Source organism: Pavona decussata, unplaced genomic scaffold (assembly GCF_977016875.1).
Source record: "Pavona decussata unplaced genomic scaffold, jaPavDecu1.1 SCAFFOLD_237, whole genome shotgun sequence".
NCBI lineage: Eukaryota > Metazoa > Cnidaria > Anthozoa > Scleractinia > Agariciidae > Pavona > Pavona decussata.
The window spans coordinates 1405001-1430454 of NW_028145642.1; the positions used below are offsets into that span (position 1 = coordinate 1405001).

A 25454-nucleotide genomic window follows, 5' to 3' on the forward strand; every position below is an offset into this window, starting at 1 on the left:
TGCCTCTAGGAGTATCTTCTCACTGATGGCCAAAACAACCCTTGGCTCCTTTGCGACGGTTGTAACTCTTGGATGCACATAAACTGTCTTCCTCTCGGAGTTGATATTTCGAGTATTTATAGTAATGAAGAATTCTTCTGCCATGCATGTTCTTGTTAAGCTAATAGTGGAGTTTCAGAGCATGATCAATACATGTATGTTACCCATAGTATTGGGGAAATTAGCACCAGTGTGTAAATATACGTTTGGAGTCCAGCCAGTTAAACGTTGTTAATCTTTTAAAACGTTTTCAAAATGACAGTCGTAGAAGAGCTTTACAGGCCGTTCACTACGATTGTGAATGAATTGTTGAAATTGAGAGCTAAGTTGGAACACTGCATCGTTGTCGACCTTCTGATGGTGTTCTTTACAATTGTGAATGAAACGTTGAAACAGAGAGCTAAGTTGGAACACTGCCTGACTGTCCACCTTCTGATAGTTTATAGCCTAGTCACGGTTGTATTAAAATGTTTTTAAAGCGTTTTGCAGGTCTATATATATTTATTTTGTTCGTGTTTAAATTTTATTTTGAAATGTCAATGCATTGAATATTTTGTATGACTTCTCAAAAACAAGTAATTAACAGTGACTTGAAATGGATAGCGAATTAACAATAGCACGTTTTCAAAAAGAGTGGAAACCTTGCATGAGAGTCGGCGCGCGTTCGGTTATGGGGCGTTGAGAGGGCACGAAGATAAGAGCAAATACGCATTTGCCCCAAAAGATGCCATACCTGAGCGTGCATCCACCCTCGCCCCAGGTTCTCACTCTTTTTGAAAGTAGGCTATTATAACAGTTTACGTAATCATAGTTAATTTTTTGTTTTCAGATCTGTCATTGTAATGAGAAATATAATCGTTAACAACGCTGTGATAAAGGGCTACCACAAATTTCAGATACGACCTCCACAGTGTGTGCTACTACCAGTAACCAAAGAGTATGGAATTAAACATGACCCCAACGCATGCTTAATATGGTTGTCAAACTTGACCAATTTATGGAACAAGACAACCGACGAAAATCGTGGCGAAAGAGTTCGTACCATTGCTGGTCTACCAATTGGACGGGTACCACAAGGGCTGTCTTTTTGTTTCTGGGATCCTTTGAGCATGGCCGACGTGGAATGCATTGAATGGTATGTTAATTTTCAAAACAACTTATTTTATGTAAATTTCAATTATTTCTGGTTTTCCATAATGTGTACTAAGAAATATATATAATATTTCAGTGAACAAACTGGACATCCCTGCAAGAGCTTCCCCCCAGGCGGCAGCATCTTCCAGGAGGAGGAGCTGTCATCCCAAGCGCGTATCAAATTCGAGTTAAAGATCGCAGTGAACAATACATTCTGGACATAGTGAGAGCAGCAGTGGAGCTTATGGAGGAGAAATGCGATCTGAAAATAAACTTTGCATAAATTTTTTAACATGTCTCTAACATGATAAAGTTTTAAATGAGAAATAATAATAGAAAATTAATTGCTCGTGCCTCTTCCCAGAGAATATCGCGCGTGCTTTGTCAAGGTTATACCCTACCCAGTTAGTAGCTATCTATGCCTTACCATACACCCCAAAGTAACCATTTTGCTCTAATCCCATAAAGTACAGTCGCTAAGCCACATCAAGATTGCTTTGGAAGTTCGTTCAGTCAAGCGGATTGAATAAAATTTCTGCTTTCTATTGATGGCCGGAAACTGGATTCACTGGCCGGAAACTGGGCAACTTACTAGTTTTGCAAAAAATGTCATAATTTCTTTAGCACTTGAGGTAGGCAGCCGATCTCCGTACATTTTAAAGGAAAGTAAATGAACTGTCTCTTGTAGAAAAATGAGAAAGTTTCCGTGCATAAACAAGAAGTTAGGGCGATTACAAACTAGAGTGGCTGGAAACTGGCCAACATACTGTAGTAGAAACCTATTCTGGTCTGAGAGACAACATCACCTCAATGGTAGACAGTATGGATGTTCTAGAGGCAAACCTGTGCAAGCTCCGTTAAAAGTTTTAAAATGCCTCTCTTATGCCAATCAAATGCAAACAGCCTCATGCTGGCTACGGCCCTGCCCTTAGGCAGTCTTCTAGTAAAATTTAATATACAAAACTTACAACAACAACCTTACTGAAAGTTGAATTATTATTGTGTGTATGCATGGGAAGATAGAGGCCTAGCAAAATTACACTTATAGCATCTTTTAATAAAATAATTATTGCTTTCTATTTTGTGAATCTGAGGTTGTAATATTATCTTTCACATTAACTGCAGCTCCTTGCTGTAACAGTGTTTGTATACTTGTATACCGCCACAGAGGACAAAGTATACAGCTTTTAGACTTATCTTCCAAGCGTGTCCCCTCCATTCACCAGTTGCTAGACACAATATTGAGTCCCAAGAAACAAAATCCTGTTCCTGTCGTGTATCACAGTATGGCACATACAGCTTTTCCCCTGGTCTTTCCATGTCTTGTAAATAGTATTAAACTATCACTGTTTTTGTCCTTTCTTGGATTAACGACACCCTCGCCAACCAAGGAGTAGGATCATCACTTTTAATGGAAATCATCAGTGTTTTCACCAGGATTTTGCATCTTGGGGTCCAAGGGCCCATAAAGACAAAAAAGTGGGTCATTTGAGACATAGAATGGGTTGTCATGGAATCCGAATGTACATAGATGGACGACAGCTTAATGACGGTATCTTTGACCACCGTCTCATCGTAACTGAAATTAACTTTACTCATACTCTACTTTATATACATTGCAATTGCTGTAGAATGTGAATATTTGAATAAAATGAATACAAAAAAATTTAAGCAGTTAAATTTTGCTGGGTGAGTGTCCAAGCTCGAAAAAAGATGAACAACTTGCCTTTCGAGCATACTCGTTCAGAAATTTAAATTTCAGCCGTGAACGAATTTGTCTTGCCATTATCTTGGCATCTTTAGCCTTGTCATACTTGAGCCATGCATACGTATTTTGTTTGCCACCATTGCTGAAACCCTATTTGCGTCAGTTTCTCGGGTTCTACTGGTGTTCCTGTTTCTTTGACTTTATCAGGTTCATCATTTAACTGCAATTTCGGCTATCTCGCTTTACAAAAAAAAAATGAATCCAAACCGTTCCTTGTTTTTTTCTGTTTTCCATAAATAAACGTGCAAATGAAATATTAATGAACAAATATGGCAGACAATTCAGGCACGTGTATTCTCAAATGCAACAACGCCGCTCATTGGCCCATGTGTCATACGTAAGCCAATCATAATGCCTGTTATAGGAATCATTGATCGCTCAATCAAAGCTCCAGTTATTCACAGGAAATAATTGCAAAAAATCATCAATGTAAAATTGAATGGGATTTAGTTAATTTGCAAGGAAAAAAACATCAACATCAAGATCATCATCAGCTTCCTCACAGAGTTTCATGCCTGAAGAGTGGCAAGGTCTCTTGCCCTTGCACACATTACACACGAAACAACATGTGCCAGCACTCAGTGGCAGTGGCAATCCGCACAAATTGCTTTGAGAAGATGGTATCACAGTATTCTGGAAGAAACCTCACTAGAGTTGCTACCTCAACCGCCCCAAAGAACGTGGTATCCAAAGCACCACCTTCCAGAAAACGCAAGGCTTCAGTGGATACTCCTCCCTCACAGATCAGAAATGCTGAACACGTTAAGCAGCAGTTAAAATCCGAAGCAGTAAATGATACGACCATTGTGATCAGGAAAGCACCAAAGCCCAGCGTCCCTCCTCCAACTGCCCCTCTAGTCCTCAAGGAAATCACTGGTGAAATTAGAAAATGCGCTGCCCCTAGCCACGAGTATACCTGGCTATAACGCTGAACAGGACCAAACTTTGGGCTTCAGACGATTTGAGGCTTACAGTTACTGGAACAAAACCGATGGTTCCTACAAAGTAGCTACTTCTACCCGCCATTATTACTTGAATCCTCTCTGTACAAATGGGATATGATATGGGAATAGCAGAGATAAAAAGAATGTCCAACCTGTGCACCCAGTTCACAAGGGAGAAGGACTTTAAATACCACCAGAAAGGTTGTCATGAGTGCATTTGCGAGGAATGCAATGAATCGTTTAACCATGAGCAAAAGCTAAAAAGGCATAAAGACAAGAAACATAAAGACAGCTACAAGTGTGATCATTGTCAAAAGACTTTTGCTGAGAAACGAAATCTGATAAGACACCAAAAGTCACATGTTTAGTTAACCTATCCTGCATTTAGTGATTTTAATTGGAGATTATTTGAAAGGACTATTGGATCAATCTATAATACATAATTGTTTTTGTTTTTAAATTATTATTATTATCATTATGATTATCGATTTTTGAAATTAATTGTGGTCATTGCAGCACATGTACATCATGCTACTGTTCAAACCAAATTTTAAATCATTACAAATGTTGTGTTAGACTTTAACAGGAAAAATGAATTAAAACTTATTTACAATGTCAAAAGCTCAATCTGTTTAATAACCTTGTTGTTCAGGGGCAGATCCAAGGAGAGAGGTTTTTAATCTAGGCAATTTGCCTTAAGTGAATTTCCCTCTATGTTAAACATTATGCGAACATTCCATTGTTTATTCACTAAGATTTCTCTGTTTTCCTATTTTTTTCCTTTGCATGTGCTTTGTCTCGGATTTCATAGTATGGGACCCAGACTTCTTACTACTTTTAGTGTTTGTTTGTACTGCTTTAGCCAAGTCATGACTGCACTTCCTCTTGGAGGTGGGTTCTTGAAGTTGTACTGGTCGCCCTTTTGATACAACCTGACGGCTTCCACTACCACACTTTTGTTTTCTGTTGGGCTGGACTCGGATTTTTTTTCCATTTCCAGTTTTTTTCACCTCACTGGACCCAAAAGTAAAAAGAGCGCTTGCCAAATTAGAATGCATAGATCTAGCAGCGGTTAAGGATGTTATCCTTTTTGCGAACCTGATTACACCTTTAGCCAAATTAAGGTCTCTTGAGCTTTGGAGCTTTTGAATTATTTGTTCACAAGAGTTTCTCAACAATTGTTCAGCATTTGCAATGGAATCATCCTCATCATCATTGCTCTATATTGGTTCAGCAGTGCAGCAGTTTGGCCCTTGTGCTGTTTCCATACTAGTGGATGCCTCTGTTACAAAACCATTAGAATCATGAGTTTGTGATGTTTGTCCAGCATCACTAGAGCGTAATGGCTTATAACAAGGAACAGGAAGTGTCTTTCCTATTGCTAGCCAGGCCAATTTCTGCCTCTCATGTGGATTACTGACTGGAATGAAGTTTATGCAGTCTGCTAGATTTGCCACTCACAGGACATACTGGTGTTTGCATGGGCTCCCGTCTTTACCAACCGTGCAGCTACATATCCCAAGAGTCATGTCCACTGTATAACTGACAAAGAACCAATGAAACACTTCATAAATATCTCAATACAACTGGAATTTTTGTTTTTCAATCTGTAATAGATACATTCTAGATCTTCAACTGGTTGATCCACTAAGATATTAATGGAAATATTCCTAACAGCAGAATAAGGGCTTGCTCTTACTCTGCTATAAAAAAACTCAATAACCCTACCAAGACGGGAAATTACTAAAGGTACCCCACCCCCTGGACAATATATTACTCATGTTTTGCTCTTCCTCATGCTAAAGCAACATCCTTGAAATGCAGCATATGGATGAACTGCAGGAATTATCTCATATGTTATGCATGTTATGTCCCCATGTTTTATGTATTTTTCTCCAAAGGGGAGGAACCTAGAAACACTGCCCCCTTCCCCCCCCCCCCTATCAAGATAATTTGAATCAGACAATGGGGGAAAGATAGGAAAATAATGCCCACCCACACATGCCCTCTTGTACCACCAGAGCGTTATGCTATTGTGACGGCGGAGAAAAAACACTACTGACCTGTGACTGCTATCTGAAGAGCTTCCAACTTTGAATACATTATTGCCAAAGTTCTCTACAGTTGAGATGTAGGCATTAAGAATTTTTTTATCTGGGACTTTAAACCCTGTGCTTCCGTCTTTCCCTTTCCCAAACTATTGATGTCTGTACACGCCAACAAAACTCCCATCAGCAATACTAAGGAGCTTATTCTTGTAGTGATCTTCTAGATTAATAGTCAGCTTGTCTAGAAGCCCAACAACATTGTACTCTTTGGTGCGCTGCAGAATTACATCCTTAAGAACCAAAAACTGAGCCTCGGCAAAATTGTTGGTGTGGTTCCCTCTAACAGGCAGTTCAGTTCTAAGGCATAGAGCAAACGATTCTTTGTCATTGTATAGATTTTGCAAATAGCTGACTAGATTTGGGTATTTCTTGCAACGGCCATCATTGAAAAGTTCACTGAAGCAGTTCTCAAAATCTTGTTTTGTCTCGGCATAGAAGGACCTCTTGAAAAGGCTGAGAAAATAGGGTCTACCTGCTTGGCTGATACTGTTCTTGCTCTCGTGAAGCCATCTCCAAAGTTGTTGAGGCATGTGGAAGATGCAAAGAAGTAAAACAGATGTTGGCCAAACAGACTTCAGAGCATTTCTTTCCTCTTTACAGTTGTCTGTTAGGATGACTTGGGGGGCCTTGTTCCCGACCACGACCATTGAATGCATACTCTGGTAAACAGGACGGAAGCATTTCAAAGCCATGTTTAAGTGTACGCTCCTGCTCATCACTGGTGATCAAGATGCCAAGTGGAAGTGCTCCAGATACATTGTTTGTGCACATTAAAAACACTTTAAGATTGTGCTCTTCTGTATTAGAAGTAGCATCGACAAAAACCATCTCACCAGACTGCTGCACTTCCTTGTGTACACGGTTCATGAGAGGCGTTACAATAGCAATTATAAGAGGCGTATCATCACCTTCATACCACTTCTGGTAACAAGTAGTAGCTTCAGGGTTGTCTTTCTTGTATTGTTGAAGCCTTTCGGAAAGTCTTTCAAACATCATAACGCCCTGTCCACCACACCTATCCTTACCAAATTGCTTGTAGAGGTAACTTAAGTCCCTTTTTTCTCGGCATAACTGCCCGATTGGCCTTTTTCCTGTGTAATTCCAATTCATCCTGACATGATTCTTTGAGTTCTTTCAAGTACTGTTGCCTTGTGGTTGCTGGTGTATGCCCACTTTCAAACAACTTCAAAACCCTTTCTGCGCACTCAGAAGAAAGGTCACGGAAATTAGAGGCCTCCAGAGTTTCAAGTGAATGATTGTGTTCCCACTCTATGTCCACAGAACAACATCCCTCGCTGTCTATTTTGACTATCATCTGAAAGGGGCATTGGTGTTCTTTACTCTGGCAGATTGGTTCAAGGACAATTTCTGCTGTGGATCTTTACTTGGACTCCAGTTGCGAGTGTTGTGTTGGCATCTATAGTAGTTTTGCAACACATAGCCGCTTGTTGGTGCCTTCTTTGTCGGATATCCACTGCTCCAGATTTTCTTTCGTTATATCTTCGGTCAAAAAGTGCCCTTTGAATTTCTCCATTTCCTGAAATTGCCTTCAGGTAGTAAAATGAATCATCTGGCAGCGAAGCCAGAAAACTCTCCTTTGTAATTTCGGTCGATTCAAAAGATTTAATTTTCGATGCGACTTCTTTTATAGCTGAAGATATTAGATCTTTGAGAAAATTGTCGGGTTTGTCCGCCATTTTGATTTGATAAAAATCGCGATGGTTTGTAGGAAAGCTAGTCACACATTGCTCTGATTGTCACGCATGTCGTTGGAGAGAGTCGGAAATATCAGTTCCTTCTTGGCATCGACCTTTACGATGGCATCGACCGTCATGAGAAATGACGAAACAAAAAGTTAGGGCGATTACAAACTAGAGTGGCTGGAAACTGGCCAACATACTGTAGTAGAAACCTATTCTGGTCTGAGAGACAACATCACCTCAATGGTAGACAGTATGGATGTTCTAGAGGCAAACCTGTGCAAGCTCCGTTAAAAGTTTTAAAATGCCTCTCTTATGCCAATCAAATGCAAACAGCCTCATGCTGGCTACGGCCCTGCCCTTAGGCAGTCTTCTAGTAAAATTTAATATACAAAACTCACAACAACAACCTTACTGAAAGTTGAATTATTATTGTGTGTATGCATGGGAAGATAGAGGCCTAGCAAAACTACACTTATAGCATCTTTTAATAAAATAATTATTGCTTTCTATTTTGTGAATCTGAGGTTGTAATATTATCTTTCACATTAACTGCAGCTCCTTGCTGTAACAGTGTTTGTATACTTGTATACCGCCACAGAGGACAAAGTATACAGCTTTTAGACTTATCTTCCAAGTGTGTCCCCTCCATTCACCAGTTGCTAGACACAATATTGAGTCCCAAGAAACAAAATCCTGTTCCTGTCGTGTATCACAGTATGGCACATACAGCTTTTCCCCTGGTCTTTCCATGTCTTGTAAATAGTATTAAACTATTACTGTTTTTGTCCTTTCTTGGATTAACGACACCCTCGCCAACCAAGGAGTAGGATCATAACTTTTAATGGAAATCATCAGTGTTTTCACCAGGATTTTGCATCTTGGGGTCCAAGGGCCCATAAAGACAAAAAAGTGGGTCATTTGAGACATAGAATGGGTTGTCATGGAATCCGAATGTACATAGATGGACGATAGCTTAATAACGATATCTTTGACCACCATCTCATCGTAACTGAAATTAACTTTACTCATACTTTACTTTATATACATTGCAATTGCTGTAGAATGTGAATATTTGAATAAAATGAATACAAAAAAATTTAAGCAGTTAAATTTTGCTGGGTGAGTGTCCAAGCTCGAAAAAAGATGAACAACATGCCTTTCAAGCATACTCGTTCGTAAATTTAAATTTCAGCCGTGAACGAATTTGTCTTGCCATTATCTTGGCATTATCTTGGCATCTTTAGCCTTGTCATACTTGAGCCATGCATATGTTTTTGTTTGCCACCATTGCTGAAACCCTATTTGCGTCAGTTTCTCGGGTTCTACTGGTGTTCCTGTTTCTTTGACTTTGTCAGGTTCATCATTTAACTGCAATTTTGGCTATCTCGCTTTACAAAAAAAAATGAATCGAAACCGTTCCTTGTTTTTTTTGTTTTCCATAAATAAACGTGCAAATGAAATATTAATGAACAAATATGGCAGACAATTCAGGGACGTGTATTCTCAAATGCAACAACGCCGCTCATTGGCTCATGTGTCATACGTAAGCCAATCATAATGCCTGTTATAGGAATCATTGATCGCTCAATCAAAGCTCTAGTTATTCACAGGAAATAATTGCAAAAAATCAATGTAAAATCAATGTAAAATTGAATGGGATTTAGTTAATTTGCAAGGAAAAAAACATCAACATCAACATCAACATCATCATCAGCTTCCTCACAGAGTTTCATGCCTGAAGAGTGGCAAGGTCTCTTGCCCTTGCACACATTACACACGAAACAACATGTGCCAGCACTCAGTGGCAGTGGCAATCCGCACAAATTGCTTTGAGAAGATGGTATCACAGTATTCTGGAAGAAACCTCACTAGAGTTGCTACCTCAACCGCCCCAAAGAACGTGGTATCCAAAGCACCACCTTCCAGAAAACGCAAGGCTTCAGTGGATACTCCTCCCTCACAGATCAGAAATGCTGAACACGTTAAGCAGCAGTTAAAATCCGAAGCAGTAAATGATACGACCATTGTGATCAGGAAAGCACCAAAGCCCAGCGTCCCTCCTCCAACTGCCCCTCTAGTCCTCAAGGAAATCACTGGTGAAATTAGAAAATGCGCTGCCCCTAGCCACGAGTATACCTGGCTATAACGCTGAACAGGACCAAACTTTGGGCTTCAGACGATTTGAGGCTTACAGTTACTGGAACAAAACCGATGGTTCCTACAAAGTAGCTACTTCTACCCGCCATTATTACTTGAATCCTCTCTGTACAAATGGGATATGATATGGGAATAGCAGAGATAAAAAGAATGTCCAACCTGTGCACCCAGTTCACAAGGGAGAAGGACTTTAAATACCACCAGAAAGGTTGTCATGAGTGCATTTGCGAGGAATGCAATGAATCGTTTAACCATGAGCAAAAGCTAAAAAGGCATAAAGACAAGAAACATAAAGACAGCTACAAGTGTGATCATTGTCAAAAGACTTTTGCTGAGAAACGAAATCTGATAAGACACCAAAAGTCACATGTTTAGTTAACCTATCCTGCATTTAGTGATTTTAATTGGAGATTATTTGAAAGGACTATTGGATCAATCTATAATACATAATTGTTTTTGTTTTTAAATTATTATTATTATCATTATGATTATCGATTTTTGAAATTAATTGTGGTCATTGCAGCACATGTACATCATGCTACTGTTCAAACCAAATTTTAAATCATTACAAATGTTGTGTTAGACTTTAACAGGAAAAATGAATTAAAACTTATTTACAATGTCAAAAGCTCAATCTTTTTAATAACCTTGTTGTTCAGGGGCAGATCCAAGGAGAGAGGTTTTTAATCTAGGCAATTTGCCTTAAGTGAATTTCCCTCTATGTTAAACATTATGCGAACATTCCATTGTTTATTCACTAAGATTTCTCTGTTTTCCTATTTTTTTCCTTTGCATGTGCTTTGTCTCGGATTTCATAGTATGGGACCCAGACTTCTTACTACTTTTACTGTTTGTTTGTACTGCTTTAGCCAAGTCATGACTGCGCTTCCTCTTGGAGGTGGGTTCTTGAAGTTGTACTGGTCGCCCTTTTGATACAACCTGACGGCTTCCACTACCACACTTTCGTTTTCTGTTGGGCTGGACTCGGATCTTTTTTCCATTTCCAGTTTTTTTCACCTCACTGGACCCAAAAGTAAAAAGAGCGCTTGCCAAATTAGAATGCATAGATCTAGCAGCGGTTAAGGATGTTATCCTTTTTGCGAACCTGATTACACCTTTAGCCAAATTAAGGTCTCTTGAGCTTTGGAGCTTTTGAATTATTTGTTCACAAGAGTTTCTCAACAATTGTTCAGCATTTGCAATGGAATCATCCTCATCATCATCATTGCTCTGTATTGGTTCAGCAGTGCAGCAGTTTGGCCCTTGTTGTGCTGTTTCCATACTGGTGGATGCCTCTGTTACAAAACCATTAGAATCATGAGTTTGTGATGTTTGTCCAGCATCACTAGAGCGTAATGGCTTATAACAAGCAACAGGAAGTGTGTTTCCTATTGCTAGCCAGGCCAATTTCTGCCTCTCATGTGGATTACTGACTGGAATGAAGTTTATGCAGTCTGCTAGATTTGCCACTCACAGGACATACTGGTGTTTGCATGGGCTCCCGTCTTCACCAACCGTGCAGCTACATATCCCAAGAGTCATGTCCACTGTATAACTGACAAAGAACCAATGAAACACTTCATAAATATCTCAATACAACTGGAATTTTTGTTTTTCAATCTGTAATAGATACATTCTAGACCTTCAACTGGTTGATCCACTAAGATATTAATGGAAATATTCCTTACCGCAGAATAAGGGCTTGCTCTTACTCTGCTATAAAAAAACTCAATAACCCTGCCAAGACGGGAAATTACTAAAGGTACCCCACCCCCTGGACAATATAATACTCATGTTTTGGTCTTCCTTATGCTAAATCAACATCCTTGAAATGCAGCATATGGATGAACTGCAGGAATTATCTCATATGTTATGCATGTTATGTCCCCATGTTTTATGTATTTTTGCTCCAAAGGGGAGGAATCTAGAAACACTGCCCCCTCCCCCCCCCCCTATCAAGATAATTTGAATCAGACAATGGGGGAAAGATAGGAAAATAATGCCCACCCACACATGCCCTCTTGTACCACCAGAGCGTTATGCTATTGTGATGGTGAAGAAAAAACACCACTGACCTGTGACTGCTATCTGAAGAGCTTCCAACTTTGAATACATTATTGCCAAAGTTCTCTACAGTTGAGATGTAGGCATTAAGATCTTTTTTATCTGGGACTTTAAACCCTGTGCTTCCGTCTTTCCCTTTCCCAAAGAATCGATGTCTGTACACGCCATCAAAACTCCCATCAGCAATACTAAGGAGCTTATTCTTGTAGTGATCTTCTAGATTAATAGTCGGCTTGTCTAGAAGCCCAACAACATTGTACTCTTTGGTGCGCTGCAGAATTACATCCTTAAGAACCAAAAACTGAGCCTCGGCAAAATTGTTGGTGTGGTTCCCTCTAACAGGCAGTTCAGTTCTAAGGCATAGAGCAAACGATTCTTTGTCATTGTATAGATTTTGCAAATAGCTGACTAGATTTGGGTATTTCTTGCAACGGCCATCATTGAAAAGTTCACTGAAGCAGTTCTCAAAATCTTGTTTTGTCTCGGCATATAAGGACCTCTCGAAAAGCCTGAGAAAATAGGGTCTACCTGCTTGGCTGATACTGTTCTTGCTCTCGTGAAGCCATCTCCAAAGTTGGTGAGGCATGTGGAAGATGCAAAGAAGTAAAACAGATGTTGGCCAAACAGACTTCAGAGCATTTCTTTCCTCTTTACAGTTGTCTGTTAGGATGACTTGGGGGCCTTGTTCCCGACCACGACCATTGAATGCATACTCTGGTAAACAGGACCGAAGCAATTCAAAGCCATGTTTAAGTGTACGCTCCTGCTCATCACTGGTGATCAAGATGCCAAGTGGAAGTGCTCCAGATACATTGTTTGTGCACATTAAAAACACTTTAAGATTGTGCTCTTCTGTATTAGAAGTAGCATCGACAAAAACCATCTCACCAGACTGCTGCACTTCCTTGTGTACACGGTTCATGAGAGGCGTTACAATAGCAATTATAAGAGGCGTATCATCACCTTCATACATCTGGTAACAAGTAGTAGCTTCAGGGTTGTCTTTCTTGTATTGTTGAAGCCTTTCCGAAAGTCTTTCAAACATCATAAGGCCCTGTCCACCATACCCATTGTTCTCACGGCCCCCAAATCCAAATCTCTTACCTCGGGTAACATTTTGATGACTTTTTAATGACTACAAGCATTTTTACACCAGCTGTAAAAAACTTACAATCCGTAGTACATTTCTCCAAAAACTATGCCATGTGCTCTCATCCGGGTACAAAAAACAAAAAAACAACGTCATGTCCGATTACACAAAATGTCATTAAGATGTAAACAATCAAAATAAAGTCTGATGATTTTATGGCGGTAACATCCTCCCCCCGTGTTCGGCTGAGTTAAATGGGCGAACACTCTTCTAGGAGGGCTAGTTTCACAACAGGACGCTTCATCAAACCAAACTTGGTCTTCACTTCAGCTGATCTCACGACATTGTCATGGCCAGGGAAAACTCTCACAATTCTGCCAAGAGGCCAGGAGCCTCTCGGGGTTCCATAGTCTACCACAAGCACCAAATCACCAATCTTAACATTCGCCATAGGTTGAAGCCACTTCTTGCGAACAGCTAAACCAGGCAGGTACTCTCGCAACCAACGATTCCAGACGTGGGTGGTGATAACTTGTGCCTGACACCAACGCTTCTGAGACAATATCTCTTTATCAGCAAAAATACCAGGTGGCAGATTGGGAGATGCTCTACCAATAATAAAATGATTCGGAGTCAACGCTTCAAGATCGTCCACCTCAGAGCTCACTTCAGTCAAAGGACAACTGTTGACTAGCCACTCAACTTCAGTAATGGCGGTCACTAATACTTCATCCGTGAGGACTTGATTCCGCAGGACAGCATCAAGGGCTTTCTTAGAAGACCTCACCAAACGCTCCCATATTCCCCCCATATGGGGTGCGGCGGGTGGATTAAATACCCACTGAATTCCTTCTTGACTCAGTGTATTTGCGATTCGATCTTGATTCCACTCACAAAGGCATTCTTTTAACTCGCGGTTGGCTCCCACGAAGTTTGTTCCATTGTCAGAGTAGATGACAGTTGGTTTACCTCGTCTTGCTATAAACCGTCGAAGACACATGATGAAAGAGTCAGTAGACAAAGAGTGCGCAACTTCCAAATGCACATCTCTTGTCACAAGACAAGTAAAGAGGCAACCATATCTCTTTTCTTCCTTCCTGAGATGCTTCACTTTTAGTGGACCAAAGAAATCTACTCCAACTTTCGAGAAGGCCAGCCATCAATGGTGCTTCTGGTTTTGCTCTTCGCCTTCTGCAATAAGAACACTGATATAGAATCTTTCGTACTGTTGCACGGCAGCGCAGAATCCAGTACTGTTGTCTTAATTCGTTTCGGACATGTCCAACGCCTTCATGTTTAAGCTTCTCACGGCAGTTTATGACCATAAGACGGCTCAGCTCATGCTCAGGTGACAACACCAAAGGGTGGCGGCCAGAATATGGTATATTGGCTCTCTCAATCCGACCTCCAACATGACTCAGAATTTTGCGTCGCGTGTCTGCCAAGTCCCTTTTAACCACCTTGTAGACAAAACAGTCAGAATTAGTGTCCCAAATGACACCAAGAGCACGTTCCACAGGCATGACAATTTCTTCTTCAACCACCTTTACAGAGGGAGCTCTCTCTGATACTGGTATACGCTCGATCACTTCCTTCTCATTTGAGATCCATTTGATCAAGTTAAATCTTGCAAGCTTCAGCATTGCAACCAGTTGCTGTTGCAGCTCCAGAGCTTTGCTGCTCGATTCCACGGACTTGAAGAAGTCATCCATGTAGAAGTTTCGCTTTACTGCAAGCGCAGCAGTTGGAAACTGTAGTTTATTTTCTTCTGCACTTCTAAGAAGCGCATAGTTAGAACAAGTTGGTGCACACTTGGCTCCAAAGATGTGACGCTGGTATTGATAGACTTCTGCTTCAGATCCAGGTGATTGACGCCACAAAAAACGAAGGGCAATTTGATCCTCTGGCGGGACGGACACTTGATTAAACATCGCTTCGATGTCTCCAGAAATTGCAATCCGATCCTCTCGAAATCGCATGAAAATTCCCACAAGATTGTTCATTAAGTCTGGACCACTCAAAAGATGACTGTTTAGTGATGAGCCTTGAAACTTAGCAGCAGCATCACATACTCGTCTAACCTTTCCAGGTTTGCTGGGATTTAGAACAGGGTGATGAGGCAGGTACCATTTGTGCTTCACGAGTGCATTTGCTTCTTCCTTAGTCAGCTTCTTGATGTACCATTTCTCTATGTCTGAGCTGATGGTTTTCTCATAGGCACCTGCTAACTCAGGATCTCGTTGGAGTCTCCTTTCCAGAACATTAAGACAATGGACTGCCACAATGCGGTTGTCAGGGAGTCTGATGTTCTGATCTTTCCAAATCAACGGAACCTCATATCGACCATCCACCTTTCGGGTTTTCTCATTCAGAAACTTCATGACATTTGCATCCTCAACTGAATGTTGGGTATCATAGTCATAGCGGCAACCAAAGTTCTCAGTCCGCCACCAAGATTTCACTGTTTCATGGAGCTCTTCATCCGCAGTCACCACATGAACTTTACAAACTGACTCACTGTCTTGAATATAACCAGGTAGGCGGCCAGTAATAGCCCACCCAAGTTCAGTACGAATTCCAACTGGTGACCCTTTCGGCCCACTTCGGGTTTCCAGTGGCACAATAAGCTCTGGGACATCACTGCCTAGAAGTAGAGTGACCTGTGTTCCAGCAACTTCAGTCAACTCTAAGTCCAACAGGTGTGGCTATTTCTCCTGTAACTCCTTGAGTTCCACCTTTCTTTCAGGTACATTCAGGCGATCAACTACCAGGACTCCATTCACATCAAATCGATTACCAAGGTTGTTCAATGGACTGACTTGTAAACTTACACGGCTTGTCAACAGTTCTGATGTTTTCTGAATTCCATTTAACAACACGCTTTCTAACGGACCATCCAAACCAAGGTTATGGGCAACATCTGCCAACAGCAAACTGCATGTGCTTCCAGTGTCTAACATTGCATACGTGTTGAAGTATCCCTTTGGACCATAAAGTGTTACAGGTACCACTTGTAACAAAACTGAGTCTCTGTTTCTATGAGATGCGCTAGAATGTTCATTGGATGAGGTTGCTGCTATGGAATCACTGCTTCCCAAGGGAGTGACGCTCCTTATAGAGTGCAATAATGCATTGTGAGGTCGCGTACATCCATTGACACCACACTGCTTCCTATTAGGACAGTTGTTGAGCCAATGCTCAGATTGAAGGCAACGAAAACACAACTTATGTTTCTGAACTTCACTGAGACGTTCCTCAACACTCATAGCTTTGAATTTGGAACAATCAGACAAGTTATGTTGCTGTCCGTCTCCCAAAAGGCACAATTTTGTAGGCTTCTGATGAGATGAATAATTACCAGAGAAAGTGCTCTGCCTTTCAGTTCCTCCACTGGGAATACCTGACCGAAATTTGTTCTTAAAGGGCTGAAATGGGAACTTAGGGCTTGATATCCTTGTATAGCAATCATCATAGATCTCTGCCTGCCCTTTCAACCAGTTGCACAAGTCAACCAGGGTCGGTAGCTGCTGGTTTGCAGCCTTGATGTAGTCTTTCCATTTGACTCTGAGTTCTGGGGACAGCTTATCCACAGCAAGAGAAAGGTTAGCTTCAGCTGCTAGATCATTCTCGTATCCAAACCTCTTGAAAGTCCACACAGTGGTTGACACCACATCTGATAGATTCCTCACTTCATGGGGTTTGTCAGTCTGTAGTCGTGCAGTTTTTCTCAATCTGTCCAGCGTGACTTTTACAACAAGAGAAGGTTTTCCAAACCTGCTTTCCAATTCCTTCAGTGCCTCGTAGTAGGAATCTCCACTGTAACCATACCCTTCAATTGCAGACTTAGCTTTACCGACCACAGAGTTCTGAAGATGTTGCATCTTTCCATTAAGGGAGAGATTAGCATCATGAACAATTGATTTAAACATTGATGACCAGTCAGACCAATGCAAGGGATCTCCATCAAACTTGCTAAGCTGTAGCTTGGGAAGACAATCACGTGTAGAATAGCCATAAATCACTTGTTTTTGGTCAGCTATAACTGGTGTAATGTCAGGCTGAGAACATGAATTAGGCAAATCTCCAATCCATGACTGTAGCACCTTTACAGGCCTTGACTTACTCAAAGGACCAACAAATGGAATACTAAACTTTGGTTGTTGAAACGATGGGGATGATGTAACAGTACACGAGGTGTTATTAGTTGACAACACAGTTCCACAACTTGTTTGTGCTTGTTTCACAAGACCAGGGGGTGGTTGAGAGACCACACACTGTTCAGCAGTAGAAGAAGGAATTATTTCCAAAGAATCATCCTCAAAATCAAGCAATCGATTAGATAAAGACTCGTGATCATACCTAACAGTGTTTCCTGCCTTTCCAAGGATTTCAGCTTCAGCTGCAAGGCGTGCAGCCTCGTCTTCGGCTTCTTGAGTTTTTCTCCTTTCCTCAGCTTCAAATGTAACTCTCTCAGCTTCGCACTGGACCAGCTCAAGTTTCCTTTTTAATAATAATAATAATAATAATAATAATAACTACTTATATAGCGCTTATCCAGTTCTGTTCTAAACGCTTTACAAAGTAAAAATCATATTTGTTTAAAATAATTCGAAAAAAGATGAGTCTTAAGTTTACGTTTAAAAACATTTAAATTGTCGCAATTACGGATGTCGATAGGTAGTTTGTTCCAGAGTTCTGGGGCCGAAACAGCGAAAGCTCTGGAGCCATACGACTTTAGATTATGGTTGATATGACATAGGCGAAATGCGTCAGACGACGATCGGAGCGTTCTTGAAGTTGTATAGCGGCGTATCAGGTCTTGTATGTAGATGGGGGACTGTTTTTAGTTCCAATTGTTGCTCAAACTCTTGCTTTCGTCGCTGTTCCTCCATAGCAAGTTGTTTCGCTTTGATTTCCGCCGAAGTCACCTTTGCTCGGATTTCATGAGCACTTCTACTCGCAATTTTACTCGCCTTTACCGAGCTCAATCCACTAACGCTTTCTTCTGCTCTTTGCTCAAGATGGGCTTCAGCCTCTAATTTCACTTCCTGAACTCTCTCCAGCTCCACTTCGTACCAAGTGAGGGCTTTTTCGTGCTCGTTTTCCGGAATAACAGCCACCAGTCGATCATTTAGAACACGTGCTTTGTTTATACAATCTTCCAGAATATGAACATATCCGCGGATAATGGCCTTTCTTCCAAATTGCTCAATAGAACTGTTCAATTTCTTTATGGTATTCGTAATTTGTCGCTTCACAGACGCTCCCCTGTTTCTCAGGATAACAATTTGTGTATTCATAGCTCCACGCACTTCCAAATGCAGACCGCCATCGGTCAGATCGGTCGATTCTATAACAAATTCTTCGATTCACTCGTCGTATCCGGTTCGTTTAGGACCAGAAAAATGTTCCCGCGGCTCCCAAATCCAAATCTCTTACCTCGGGTAACATTTTGATGACTTTTTAATGACTACAAGCATTTTTACACCAGCTGTAAAAAACTTACAATCCGTAGTATATTTCTCCAAAAACCATGCCATGTGCTCTCATCCGGGTACAAAAAACAAAAAAACAACGTCATGTGCGATTACACGAAATGTCATTAAGATGTAAACAATCAAAATAAAGTCTGACGATTTTATGGCGGTAACAACTATCCTTACCAAATTGCGTGTAGAGGTAACTTAAGTCCCTTTTTTCTCGGCATAACTGCCCGATTGGCCTTTTTCCTGTGTAATTCCAATTCATCCTGACATGATTCTTTGAGTTCTTTCAAGTACTGTTGCCTTGCGGTTGCTGGTGTATGCCCACTTTCAAACAACTTCAAAACCCTTTCTGCGCACTCAGAAGAAAGGTCATGGAAATTAGAGGCCTCCAGAGTTTCAAGTGAATGGTTGTGTTCCCACTCTATGTCCACAGAACAACATCCCTCGCTGTCTATTTTGACTATCATCTGAAAGGGGCATTGGTGTTCTTTACTCTGGCAGATGGGTTCAAGTACAATTTCTGCTGTGGATCTTTACTTGGACTCCAGTTACGAGTGTTGTGTTGGCATCTATAGTAGGTTTGCAACACATTGCCGCTTGTTGGTGCCTTCTTTGTCTTTAACTTCATTGAGATGCTGTTTATCACTTCATATTCGGATATCCACTGCTCCAGATTTTCTTTCGTTATATCTTCGGTCAAAAAGTGCACTTTGAACTTTTCTCCATTTCCTGAAATTGCCTTCAGGTAGTAAAATGAATCATCTGGCAGCGAACCCAGAAAACTCTCCTTTGTAATTTCGGTCGATTCAAAATATTTACTTTTCGATTCGACTTCTTTTATAGCTGAAGATATTAGATCTTTGAGAAAATTGTCGGGTTTGTCTGCTATTTTGATTTGATAAAAATCGTGATGGTTTGTAGGAAAGCTAGTCACGCATTGCTCTGATTGTCAGGCAGGTCGTTGGAGAGAGTCGGAAATATCGGTTCCTTCTTGGCATCGACCGTCATGAGAAATGTCATCGAGCGTTTCAAATGGCAACGATAGTTGCGAGAAATGGCATCGACCGTTTCAAATGGCAACGACCGTTCTGAGAAATGGCAACGACCGTTTACGAAAGAGAAATTTGCATCGCCGACCTTTATGAGGTTCGAAAGGATCCATAAAGGGTTCCAAAAGTATCACTCTATGCACCCTTTGTGATTTTTCCGCCCCCCCACAAAAAAACAAAATGCACCGCAAAAATTGAACTTGTGCCCCATGCAAGGGATACAAGCTGTGGTCGTTTTTATATGCCAAAGAGGAAAGGAGGAAAATGCAACAGGACAACAAGACAGGTAAGAAAAACATTTTCTTTTCAATATTCCACTGTTGCGATCTTTTATAACACATAAACTTAATTTAGCTTTCATGTCTGCCGCAACGCTTAAAGCACCGAATTTTGCACATTTTGAACGAGCGGATCAAATAACAAACATGTAAAAATCAACAAAATTTGACAATTTTATGTTGAAAACACGTATTTTTGAGCAAAAAATCGAAAATATCGGCAAAGCCCATATGGACTTAAAAAGAAAATATAAAAACTAAGTCTAACAACGCGGAGTTATCCCAACAGCGCACTATTGTTATCCCTATTGTTTCCTTTGAACAAAGACTGTATGCATAATTAATGTAAGGGCTGTGCGGAAATCTTGCCTTATAACTTTATAAGTGAGTCAGCAAGTGGACCGACTACAAGTAATAACAAATTTACCCATGTTCAGGTAGAACGAAACTAATAATTACTGAACTTTGGCAACTACATACATTGTTGTTTACTGACTGCTATTCTCATGATCATCTTGGCAGAGTTCTAATTTTAGTTCAATAGGATAGGGTTTTTCCCAAAGAGATTGGTTATGCAGAGTTGGCCCTCCACCTTTTATCTTGTTCCCACTTCATGTGGTGGCACCTGTCCGTATTTCTTGACTGCACATGTAAAGTTTAGTTTAGTTTCGACAACATATGACTCCAAAAGAATAACAATGGTCTTCTGAATTCTACATCCCGTAATAAAAATACTTGGAACTTGGTCCAGTCTTTCTCGTTCTGCTTGCGCCTGGACGATTTGTTTAAAAAAGTGTACTCACCAGAAATCAGACTCAACGATTGCAAAGAAAACTAAATATGGATTGCGTATAAAACTCAATGGTGGTAAAAGCATAAAATCTCAATTACATAGAAAGTAGAAGGTGAATTACACATTGAACGCCATATTTAATCTATATTTTATACTCAGTCTGCAGTCCATCCTTTATTATATTGACAGGTAAAATATGCCTTCGAAAATTTGTTAGTGGTGATCCATGGACCGGGTCCACAAGGTGTGCTGGTCCATGGACCTGGGTCCATGTTTAGTATACGTTGGTGGAGCTCGTGTGAGCGGACGTGAATTTTGAGCAGTGTCTTCCCTCCTCTCTTTCACTGAAAAATCTTTGGTTAATGGGCCTATGACTCGCAAGAAAAACAAACGTGGAGACCGCGGTTCGACAGAGGAAGAGACAAACGTCACTAAATGGCCAAATAAAAAACCAAATGCCCACGAAGAAGATAACGAAAACATGGCGGACCATAAAGAATCTGATGCAGCTTCGGAGTGAGAACCAACACTTTATGAAATACGTGACATGTTAGCGGACCTTCAAAAGTCGGTCACAAGCATCTTAAAAGAGAACTCTACTTTGAGAGAGGACATAAAACAGTTAAAATTGTCCCTTCAGTCAAAAGAAAGAGAAGTCAGCGTTTTAAAAACATCATTGGAAAAGGCGTCAAAAACTAATAAAACTCTGAAGACCGAACTTCAACAAACTAAAGATAAACTCCAGAAACAAGTGGAAGAGACGGACAATCTACACAGCGCTCGATGATTTAGAGTAGTATACCAGGAAAAACAGCCTAGAAATTCATGGGATACCAGATGATTGCTATTCTTCGATGACGGAAGAGGTAGTATTAAAATTGGCAACCGCGTTAAATGTTAATGTTAATCTTAGTCACATTGAAATAACACACAAACTCAAACGATGTGGCAATAATTCGAAACCAGTTATTGTCAAATTTATTAGCCACAAAATTAAAACGAGTTTATATAAGGAAAGAGTTAAGTTAAGGAATGTTAAAGTGTCGGATGTGTTTCCCGGTTATGCCAACGCAGTGAGAACCGAAAAACCTCGAATCTTTCTCAACGAAAACTTGACGAATTATAGACGAGGACTTGTATCGAGAGCAAGCAAAATGAAAAAAGGTGGGCTTTTGACGAGTTTTTGGACAATCAATGGCAAAATCTTTGTTAAAACATTGCCGAGTGGTGATCCTGTTCGAATCCTCAGTGACTATAATTTAGACAACCTGTGAGTGAACTTGTTGTTTTACTTGACAAAACAATGTTTGAATTGACAGAGAAAAATTTACCGTTACTGTAATCCTTACAAATAATCTTATTAGCTTGTTGATTAACTCAGAGAGGAGGGAAATATGGGTGGGAGCATTTACGAAGGTTAGTACCCAATTCGGACTTTAAAGTGCCCCTAACCCTTCAATTTGTTTTCTTTTGGTAGATTTCCATATCTGTGAAGAACTCATTTTCGAACATTTTTTTTTAGAAGTATTGAATCCTTTTTTTTTACGAGCGCTAAAAGTGACTGAAATTTTTAAATTTTTGCGTGCTTTAAGCCCCGCTGGACAAATTTTTGTCTCGTGGGCTCATTAGGAATGAGCCAATGAGGAGCGTCCGATATTTGACACTTTCTTGGCTGTAACGTAAGAAAAGGACACCAGAAGGATTCAGAAGGAATCTTATGCATGCTGATTCCTTTCTCTCCATTTCAAAAGTTGCTGCATCCAAAAACCACACATTTTTCAACCATTTACTCTGTTTACAATTGAAGCATTGCCGCCAATCTTCGGATATTTTTGCACGATGTCCTTTTCTTACATCATGCTCCATATTTGAACACATTTGGCCGAGTGGGGGACTAATGCGAACGACAGGTGAAAATATCGACAAGACTGCCTTCACTTCTAGCGCTCGTAAAAAAAAAGGATTCAATATTTCTCAAAAATTTTTTCGAAAATGAGTTCTTGAAAGATATGGAAATCTACCAAAAGAAAACAAATTGAAGGGTTAGGGGCACTTTAAGTGTTCTGTGTTCTATATTTTCGTTTTATTTGTCTAGTTTTCGTCATATTTTTGAGTGTATTTATTAAAGCACATTTTGTATTGGATGTGATGTCTAACAAACAAATATGTTAAAATCATCTCCCTAAATGTTCCAGGTATTAGAGATACGATAAAGAGGAGTAGCATTTTTACATATCGTAAAGATCAAAAGGTATAACATTGAAAAGATTATTTTATACATCCATGCATACATACTTGTATTCTGGGTAGAATGTGTTTCGTAGAGCGCTCAATTCGTTTGATTGAAGAGCAATGTATAATTCTTGATAGGTTAAAAATTGCCTGATGAGTGTGGTCCGATAACTTCGAACCATACGAAACAGTATTGTTGCAAGAAACGATGAAAACTCCTGAAGCCTGAACTTCTGTCAAGAATTATACATACATACATACATACACACACACACACACACACACACACACACACACACACACACATACATACATACATATAATAAAAGCTCCTCTTCTTCTTAGATTGTAATATTTATCAAAGAGGATTGTAAAGTGTTGTCAGTATTGTACGTGGCTTTAAGTGTTGTACGTGTTTGAAATAAAGGTTTATTCTAAGAAAAATAAAAAAATGGTTCTGGGATCCTGATTCCTGATTCCAAGTGGATGTTGCCATGTAAATGTCATCTCTGCGGAAATACCTTTAGTGCAGACCAAATAGGGGCATCTCCTAAATGTAATGATCAGGATCACGCAGTAAAGTGTGAAGAATATGGAAAAAGGCAAGTTGTTACGCCAGTTTTTCCTAGTGGGGATCCAAGGAACATTGCCCTGATTGGTCACTGGGATGGCTGGCAGCCATTGGGTTCTCCTGGGAGGCACACCTGTGGTAGGTGAAACGGTCAACATACTGAATTGTTCTTTTAAGTTTAATAACCAGTCTCCCAGTGATGTGATGTTCAGTTGGGTGTAATTAAAAACAGCTTCCAAAAAATGTAAATCTGTGGTAATATTGCCAGTTTTCATGTGACGTCATCATACTCCAAAATTAAAAATTACCTATCCTTCTAAGGTTTTAGTTTCATCAGATATAAGACCCTCCAAGAACTTGACGTTTTTCAAAGTTTTAGGTCGAAAGGATTCTTTGTTTTGTAATAGAGCATGTTTAAATTTCCAAGCTTTTGCAATGCGTGCACAAGTGACTGTTTTAATACTTGGCATGTGTGTAAAATGAACAATTTATTGAACATATGTATGTATTTTGAAAGGTGCAATAGATGTCAGCATTGGCAACATGTACAAAGAAGAAAGGAGTTCCACAGGAGAAGTTTATGTTGTGGGATTTGTTCCAAACTACATGACCCCAAAAAAGCGACCTTGTGCCTTAGATCCTTTTCTCCATCCCCTCGTCTCTGAAGTGGAAGAGATTTCCATTTATGGTAAGATGATCTTTAAATACTATAACTGAGGCTTTAACTAACCCTTTTCTGAAACAAAGTAGTTCAGATGCACTCTTCTTTTTTTCTGACACAATTTTACATTTGCAGTTTAACATTACTCCACACAAAACTGGTTCATTGTTGACTGTAGCCCTGTCTGTGGCAGAAAAAAGCACTCGTTTATCTCAATGATTTCTATATCAATATCTTTTTATCTAACTCTCCTACAACTGAATGGATCACCGAAATTCAAGGTGGTACACAAATAAAAATCTTTTTGTGTGGAAAATTATGAAAGATAACAAATGAATGACGAAGATGGAATGTTTATTTGACACAAGCGTGGCACAAAGCAAAACAAGTCAAAAATATTAATTGTGATATGAAAGTCTACTACAGCAACTGAATGGATCACCAAAATTCAAGGCTGTACGCGAATAGAAATGTTTTCGTGTGGTAAATTATGAAAGATAATAAATGAATAAATGAATGATGAAGGTGGAATGTTTATTTGACACAAGCAAGGTACAAAGCAAGACAAGTCAAAAATGGTAATGATTCCAACCATTGTTGGTGTGAGAAACTGATTAGAGGCACCCATGTTTCCCTGAATTGTGTGATAAAGGGTGTCTTATTTCTTTTGGCATTTTAAGGTTATGAAGTTGATTATGTTGGTGATTTCCCTGGTCTTGAGCTCCAACCTGGAAATTTTATAGTCAGAGTTTTAATCTTGCTTTGGACTGGAGATTACCCAGCTCAGAGTGAAATTTTGGTTAATTATTGCTATTGTCATTACGTAACCACAGTTTTAGCGTGATCAAGTTTCATTTCATTGCACATGTCTCTCTCGCCAGTGCTAGTTCATCGCTTTCGTTAGCCTCTTCGTTGTATTTTTTTGTATCATTGTTTTCCAAATGTTGAGAAAATTCTTGCATTCACATTCTGCTCGCCATTTGAGTGACAACTACATCTGGGATTTGCTATCTCCGCTTCTTACTGACCGACGTGAAGACTAGCCAACATTCAACCATAATGCTTACACACAGACAGCAGCTTCAACAGACTCAACATCGGGGCTTCCATTTTTAGCGGATCATCCAGGGAAGCAGAAACTCGCCCAAGGGGAGATTCTTGAACAACCTGAAAGAGTTCTGCCGTCAGTGTCTTTGCCACCATCTGCCACGGCTACTTCACTGCCTTAATCCAGTCACGAAGACCAGCTCAAACTTCGACTTCACACGGAGACGCAAGATCTCGAAATAAAGTGGTTACAGGTAGAACTGCAGTTGGCCCAGCTCAAGCTCGCCTCTAACACTGTATCTGAATCTAACACTGAATCTGTGAAGACCG

The 25454-nt window shown here is 40.1% G+C and overlaps 2 protein-coding genes across 2 annotated transcripts in view; one reads left to right on the top strand and one right to left on the bottom strand.

Moving 5' to 3' along the window:
- Positions 1–502, top strand: part of LOC146457823 (uncharacterized) — a 1735-nt gene extending 1233 nt beyond the window's left edge. Inside the window, exon 1 of the mRNA XM_085091556.1 lies at positions 1–502. This exon is cut by the window's left edge and continues 1233 nt beyond it. Coding sequence (XP_084947682.1) covers positions 1–9 — 9 coding nt within the window. The 3' untranslated portion in view covers positions 10–502.
- Positions 503–13257: 12755 nt separating this feature from the next.
- Positions 13258–14007, bottom strand: LOC146457824 (uncharacterized). The gene has a single exon (XM_085091557.1). It carries the CDS (start codon positions 14005–14007, stop codon positions 13258–13260), a length of 750 nt encoding a protein of 249 aa, XP_084947683.1.
- Positions 14008–25454: the final 11447 nt, after the last annotated feature.

Coding starts and splice junctions, on each gene's coding strand:
- LOC146457824 (XM_085091557.1), bottom strand. CDS start 14,007: ATGTGTCTTCGACGGTTTATAGCAAGACGAGGTAAACCAACTGTCATC.